The following is an 8,048-nucleotide window of genomic DNA, read 5'->3' on the forward strand; positions in this document are numbered from 1 at the left end:
TTATATGGGGCCGGCGCCCTATCCCTTTGAGCCACAGACACTGCCCGCAGCTGAGATTCTTAAAGGCAATGTTTCAAACTAAGGCCTAGCGATGGAAATTAGGGCTGCAGAGATCAATCACATTAACCATCTTTCTTAAAATAGAACTTGGATTTTTTGGGAGGGGAGAGAGAGAGAGAGTATCAAGGTCTAGGATATATTTTTGGTGGCGTGAAGGGTTGGGAGACCACTCAGGTATTTTTTATCCCTCGCTCAGAGGGTCAAAGTTAGAGTTCATTTATTATTAATGGTATTTGAAAGAATGAACGGGTGTAAGATGGTCCGGGAGCTGTTATCAGTTAAGAGAAGTAATGAAGAGCTGAAAATCATCATTCTTCCAATTATCAATCATGATGTCACGGAACAACCACTTAAGAGAAATGAGACATGAACTCCAGAAAAGAAGAGCAACCACCACCACCACCACCACCACCGCCAGAAAATCCACTTCTTATGTACAGAACCTGTCAGATCTTATCTGCATCTCACCACAAAAAAAAAAGAGGTCACCAGCTATGGCAGTCTAGGACAACTGAACATCCAGAAATTCTCAGCAGATCCATACCCACGGAACACCGCAGCATAATAACACATTTGAAAGCTAGAATAAAATAGTGGGTTTTCTGACATACGCATTCTAATAATGACCCCCCAAAGATGTCAATTTCTAACTGTGGTGCCCTGAGTTCTCAAACACAAAGGGCTGAATTGGCCGCAAACGTGGCTGGCTAATGAACGTAACCCTATGGCTGCGTTCGCCGTTATCTTGGCACTAATGTGGTCTAGTAACAGATGCAACTGTAATTTGTGACTCATTTGCTCCCCCATTACTGCTTAATGAAATCTAACATATCACATTAACAATACGGATAAACGCTCATCCTTGATATGTGGCATTTGGCTGTTTTCATTACCACTGTAATTAACACTTGAAATATTATTTCAATAAATATTTAAAGTACTTTAAAAATGGTCAGGGTAATCATGACACAGACAGAAGACATAAAGCAAATGTGTGAATTTCAAACTCTGAATATCCCAGTCCCTATGGCCGTATCTACAGGGCCATATCTACGTGCAGGGAATTGGTTTCAGGCACAATTTAGACTTTACAACATGCAAACCTAAACTCTTCCTGAATGAGTTTGCACTCATTAAAATGTTAAAAAAACAGATAAATTTACTTTTAATGCAATGATTGGGAAATTAGGCACATGCTATAATGCAGCATTAACATTTACTTGGGCTTTATTTTTTGTTCAAGAAAAGATCTGCAGAGAAATCATTATACAAGATTACCTCTTACACGCGAACATAAACCACATCTTACGCGAGGCAGTCACAATTGGGAAGGTTTTCATTTTTATTTTTGTTAAGGACTAGAGAGATGTCTTATACATAATATGTCCCTATGGTATGATTTTAAAAAAATTAATTTTACATTAGAATTTACTGTATTGCTATATCCTAACCTAATAAAACAATGCAATAAAATCATACTATATAATCAAGAAAATGCTAAAATTTTAAACTACTTTAAAAAGAGGTAACCCATTAAATATAAAGTTAAGCATTCCTTAGAGAAAAGAGGGACTTCAAACACTGGATAGCTGAGATGATAAAAATAACCACATATGGCATCAACAGAAAAGGGACACAGACTTTTGTAACCATGCCATACGACCAGTATCAGGCTCATCACTTAGAGTTTATGGGATTATTTTTTACAGATATTGACTTTTCCGTGTTTACCTTGAACTTGTTAAAGTAGTCTGTACATGGTTAAATACCATCTGTACTGAAATGTTCAAAACATTTGTTCCTTTTGATAAAAATGCAAATCTGGAGAACTGTTGTATCAACATATAACAGCCAATGTCTGACACGGTGAATTATCACAGCTGGAATTAAATTGTCTCTGAACAGCTGCTGGCAGTAGAGCTTTCATCAATGTTTGATTCAAATGTAGGGGAAAAAAAAATCGTACAGAATGAAACATCATGTTATCCTTACAGATGGGGTTTGTGTTCATTATCACAAACAACAAAGCACCCAGAGCCAAACAGTATTCCCTTATCTGAGCTGTCTTCCTGCTTAGAGAGATGATGGTCACTATAAAACTGAGGAATCCAGGAATACCCTGAATTCCTGACTCCCCACTCCTTCTAATAATTTCTCAAAGCTAATTTCTTTCCTATCACTTGCTTTCCCTTTACCAAGATCACTTACGAAGCCATTATTATTTTCATTCTCTGGGGTCAAGCTAGTTCAGTTTCCTATATTTGAATGTATATGGAAAATGAAGACTTTTTATTACTTGGACCCACCAGAGAAAAAATGTTCCATTTGGGCTAATTTCCCTTCTATTTGTTCTCGTATTGAAATCTTAAGTCTCACACCGTCTACCGTTTTTAGGAAACCACCGTCTTAATCTAATACCTCCTCAAGATGGAGGTTTTTCTGGATGGCAGACCAACAGGACCAGATGACAGTCCTAAGTCTGTCACAGCAAATGCAGTGACGCTGGTGACAAGGAGTCGTTTGTTCCACCTGCACTGGAATAAAGAGAAGACAGACCCAGAGCCCAACATGGCGCTGTGCTTGGATTCCGTCACCCCGTTTCCCAGCTGCAGCTGTGTCGTGGAGCAAGCCCACTGATTCATTCATTCATTCATTCAATAAATATTTACTGAGCATCCACCACTGGGACTAGGCCTGGGGGTGTCTAACAATAAAGCCCTCATTTCACATCACTCCACTGAGAAACTCTAACCTTGTTCCGTCACATACATTCCCAAACCATGGCAACTTCACAAACTCATCCCTAAAGACAGGTGAAGTTAAAATACCTTCAAAGTCGCTTCTAGCCTAGCTTCCAAAGTGACCCCTTATCTGCTTAGATATCAGTACAGTCTGCGAGTTATCTCTTAACACACCCTCTGACATATTTATTTTTGTCCATCCATCTGTTTTTTTCCATCAAGAGATTTGTACGAAGTGGTTAACGTTAGTCCCAGCCTATGGACCAGAGGTAAAGGCTTGCCAGGTTACTTTCTTTTCCAATAGGCTTTTCTCATTTCGCCTCCAAAGTCGTCACCTTGTACCACATTAGAGAGAGAGAGAGAGAAATTCAATACTTTGCTTTTCCCTCCAAGCCCATTCTATTATCTAAGCAATGCACAAAACATGAGCAGACACATTAGGACAGACACCCACCTCGCTGGCAGCAAAGAAGGCGTTGTTTGCCTCGGCCATATTCATGTAGTTGTTATTATTTCCAAACTGAAAGAAAACAGATTGTTTTATGTCAATACGAGGCACGATAAAGAATTCGGGCTGTGATTTGGAAACTCTGGCGTTTCAAGATGAAAAGGGGAGGAGGGTCTCACTCAGACCAAATGCAAAATCTGTCCGGGGTTTCAAAGCACCAGGCCAGACTGTCGTGGCAAATTCAGCTCAGAGTTAAGATAACTGGATAATTTCTAGAAAAGAGTTTGGTTTCTCATCAAGACCAGCAGTGAAGGAAGAGGATTACTAACATTAGGCCCACTGGGCACAAGTGTGTGTTGAGCTGGCATTTGTCAGAGGTCAGAAGGAAAAGCATTTCTAAGAAAACCACCTTGACACATTTCAAAGCAGGCTGGCATTTTATAGCTTACTTTTCAAGAACAGATGTCACAAGTGCAGGGAGGTTAAAATGTGAATTAAAGGGAACGAAATTCAATTCCCAGGACTCAAATGGTATTTTCTAGTGAATGGGGTGTGGCATGAATATAAATAAATAATAAGACTAAAGAATATTTTTTAAAAATCTCCAAACAGAGCTTAGCGCGGTATCTATATCCATCAGAGCTGCTGAAAACAGTGATATTTAATCTCTCAGTGTAACGTTAAGTGCAAAGAGGTTTAAAAAATAAGCGAGATCCTATGAACACAGCAATTTTTATTTCATTCCCTAACACAATAGCCCATTCATAGCATCACAAATAAGGCTGTATCAGCATTTCAGACATAAGCTCTTTACTTCTAGGGACCTGTTATCAAAATGTAAAACTTGGACTTGGGCAGAAATGTATTTTCAGGTTCAAATGGTCTAACTCGGCACGTTTTGTTGCTTTAAACACTCTGTTATCAGTCCGGCAATATGGAAAGGTCCTGTGAGCATAATTATCTAAGAGCCACATTATTTTCGTGATTTTTAAACGGTGAAAGAATGTCCTTTTTATACAATGTATTATTTCCCTTCCTTTGATGCATCAAATAAAACATAGCTTTGGTCGCCAAAGGGTGAGGTGTATAGATCTGTTTTCTAACATAAATAAATCTGGTAATTATTTAAAGTGCAAGGTTCACTTTCCCCAAGGAGAGAGAGAGGGATGGATGGACAGATACGGAGAAACAGGTAGGTACTTAGATACGCAGATACATTGGTAAGTATAGAGAATAAACAGAATTTATATATAGATGCACAGATATGGAAGACTCACATAATCCTCCTCTCAATAACCCAACAAAACACTTGTTTCCAGGGGGCTCTCAACCCTGACTCTGGATCTGGAGGACTCACCGCACAGATTGACGTGCTACATTTTATCATGCCAGGGATCCAAGAACTAAGCAGGATTTATATGAAAGACTCTAATGGTTCCAGAGCACTGTTACTGTCTACAAAAGCACAGTTCCACTATGGAAAACACACACACACACACTGTGTGCCACCAGAAAAGCTCTGTGAACACTCAGATCCCTGGAGTAAGTATCTTTAAAAGGATTTCTGAAAGATGTATTTGTTAGCTCTTAAGACCTTTATATGGCTCGGCGCCTGTAGCTCAAGTGGCTAGGGTGCTAGCCACATACACGGGAGCTGGAGGGTTCAAACCCAGCCCAGGCCTGCCAAACAACAATGATAACCCCAACCAAAAAATAGCCGGGCATTGTGGTGGGCGCCTGTAGTTCCAGCTACTCGGGAGGCTGAGGCAAGAGAATCACTTACGCCCAGGAGTTGACGTTGCTGTGAGCTGTGATGCCACAGCACTCTACCCAGGGTGACATAGTGAAACTCTGTCTCAAAAAAAGAAAGACCTTTATCTGGTTTCTTTGAAGACATGTGATATGCAAAACGCATGTGTGTTTTGTGCCTATGAAAACACACACACACATATTTTCGCCATTTTTCTATAATGTTAAACATAGGCAACTTTGTCATGAAATGCTTGACGTATTAATGATGCTAGAATTAAAATCTCATGCCTCCCATCAAAAGTTCTTTTTGGATATTTATAAGAACCCGGGCTGCCAGTGGGTATCACCCATGGGCCAATCCTGGCCCCTCAAACCGCCTAACAGTCTGTATCACAACTTTAATGTTATTTAAATGTAGGTTTTGTCAGGGAATTAGAAAACCATTTAAAGCAAACAGCTTATTATCAGAGAGTATTTTTTTTTACGATTAAACTCACTTATTATCTAATAGCACCTAAAACAACAAAGAAAAATAAAATGGCTATTAAACTAAGGGCCTAAACAATTCAAAAAACAAATTAAGCTTAGAGTGAAATAAGAACTGGGTTAGAAATCCTCCTCTGAACAGTTAGTATGCGAATGTAATTACTGAAGAAACTACAGCTAATCAGCTGTGAATTGTATCCATTAATTAGTATTTGCCCTGGAGAAATGAGAAAAATCAGTAACAACATTGGCACCACCGCCGAGCGCTGATGAAGGCGAGAGCCGACCGGCGTTTAGTCAAGCAGGTGGCTCCAGCGGTCCACGTAATTTGAAAAGCTCTCACCTGAAGTACAGAGCTGGCATTATAAAGCCCCTCTTGCATATCTTTTGTATCTGTATAAGGCCTTAATTAATGGCTTTTAATTTGGAAACACTTGCCCATCGGGCGGGTACAGTTATAAATCATTTCCAAAACAGAAGTAAAGGTTTCTATTCTGTTTGGGATAAAATATTCCCTCAAAAGTGGCTTTACATATAGACTTGTTGCTGTCAATTGTCATTCTTCTGCACAGGTGCCTGGAACTCTGGTTCAGTGTGGTAAAGTAATCGGATAAAATACAGGACACCCAGATACATCTGACTTTTAAATGACCAGCAAATTTTTTTTTTAAGACAAGAGTCTCGCTCTGTTGCTCAGGCTAGAGTGTGAAGGGGTGATAGCAGCTGAAAGCAACCTCAAACTCCTGGGCTCAAGTGATCCTCCTGCCTCAGCCCCCTCCTGAGTAGCTGAGACTACGGGGGCACATCACCAATGCCCAGCAATTTTTTTTCTATTTTTTTGCAGAGGGGGGTCTCACTCTTACTCAGGCTGGTCTCAAATTCCTAGCCTCCAGTGATCCTCCTACCTCGGCCTCCCAGAGGATTAGAAGTGCAGGTGTAAGCTACCACACCCTTCCAAACTTATTTCTTAGTATAATTAGAACCAGACCTTACTGGGGACATACTTATGCCTAAGGTATATTTGTTATTTATCTGAGCTTCAAACGTAATTGGGTGCTGTATATTTTTATTTGCTAAACCAGGCCACCCCGCTGTGATAGTTAAGCAGATCAGAATGAGAGATGTTACTTTGCATTTGATTAGCTTATCTCCTTACTTTATCTTATAATGTGGCCTAGGAATCCTGCTCATTTGTTGTAAGAATAGATCCGATTCTGAGAGAAAAAGTGCCCCTTTGGGGCAGATCTCTAATATAATGACCTCAGGACAATTAAATTTAAGTGAATTGTATACAATTAAATTTACTCTATGCTCTAAGAGACGGTGACATCGGTAAACACATTACATTATAAAAACCGTCTAGGTCCATGGGGAAAAGTCCTTAGCTGTGTTCACTACGGTCTCCGCCATGAAGTAACAGTGCCTGGCTGGAGTACTGGAAACACTCTGGTATTTGTTGAAGGGAAGAAAGGAAAAAGGTTAATGACTTTGAACTTACGTGCCCCCTAATCACGCATCCTAACTGGAGTCATTTACCACTTACTTTTTTGTGATAATGAGCATTTAATCCAGTGAAGCCCTCTACATCCTTTATTTCATTTCATTTTCCTAAGTGAGACTAAACATATTTTCCTAACTACCAGTAAGATAAATATAATTTTGGCCAGGCATGGTGGCTTACACCTGTATCCTGGAACTCTGAGAGGCCAAGGCAGGTGGATCGCTTGAGCTCAAGAGTTCGAGACCAGCCTGAGCAAGAGTGAGATCCCCCTTCCCCTCCCTGCCCCCATCTCCACTAAAAACAGAAATATTAGCCAGCTGTTGTGGCCGTCTCCTACCGTCCCAGCTACTTGGGAGGCTGAAGCAAGAAGACCTCTTGAGCCTAAAAGTTTAAGGTTGCTGTGAGCTATGATGCTGTGGCACTCTACAGAGTGAGACTCGGTCTTAAAAATATATACATAAAAATACAGTTTTATCCCTATTTTATAGATGAACAGACTGAGGCTTCTAGGCGGTCAAGTAATTTGCCCAGGATCACGGACTGAGTGCTAGATGTCTGGCATCCCGCCTACCTCATAATCACTTATATTGCAACATGCACAAAACCTTGACTCTTCCCGCCACTCGGTGATCAATTCAACATCAACTCTGTTATCTACTTTACTCAGAGCAAGAATTTCCCAGAGAGTATTTCAAGGTACCTGAATCTAGTACAATGCTCCTCCAGAAATGGTCCCCAACCCCACACATCTGGGGAAACCTGCCTTGTCTGTGATGAGTCACAATGCCTGCAACAACGTTAAAGACTCTGAGAAGTTCTGCAGTTCACCCATTCGGCAAGGATTCATGTTCCTGCCCCGTGCGAGGCACTGGAGATAAAATGGAAAGATGACAAGGTCCCTACTGGGGAGCAGCTTACATTTTTCTTTAAGTGGGAGACACTTAACTCCCTCTCCCCCCTCTCCAAAAAAAAGCAATGGGCCACTTCCTATTGTCTCTACTACAACACCCTGTGGGAACACACTTAGGAAAACTTTCTTCTAAGCCCTTTATTAACAATA

The 8,048-nt window shown here is 40.6% G+C and overlaps 1 protein-coding gene across 1 annotated transcript in view; it reads right to left on the minus strand.

The window, feature by feature from the left end:
- The window catches only part of TOX3 (TOX high mobility group box family member 3), a 56,688-nt gene that overhangs the window by 28,091 nt on the left and 20,549 nt on the right, over positions 1-8,048 (minus strand). The window contains exon 3 of the mRNA XM_012806823.2: positions 3,256-3,321. Within this exon, the coding sequence (XP_012662277.2) occupies positions 3,256-3,321 (66 nt within the window). The remainder of the gene's footprint in view (positions 1-3,255; positions 3,322-8,048) is intronic.

Source organism: Otolemur garnettii, unplaced genomic scaffold (assembly GCF_000181295.1).
Source record: "Otolemur garnettii isolate 467f Iridium unplaced genomic scaffold, OtoGar3 scaffold00058, whole genome shotgun sequence".
Taxonomy (NCBI): domain Eukaryota; kingdom Metazoa; phylum Chordata; class Mammalia; order Primates; family Galagidae; genus Otolemur; species Otolemur garnettii.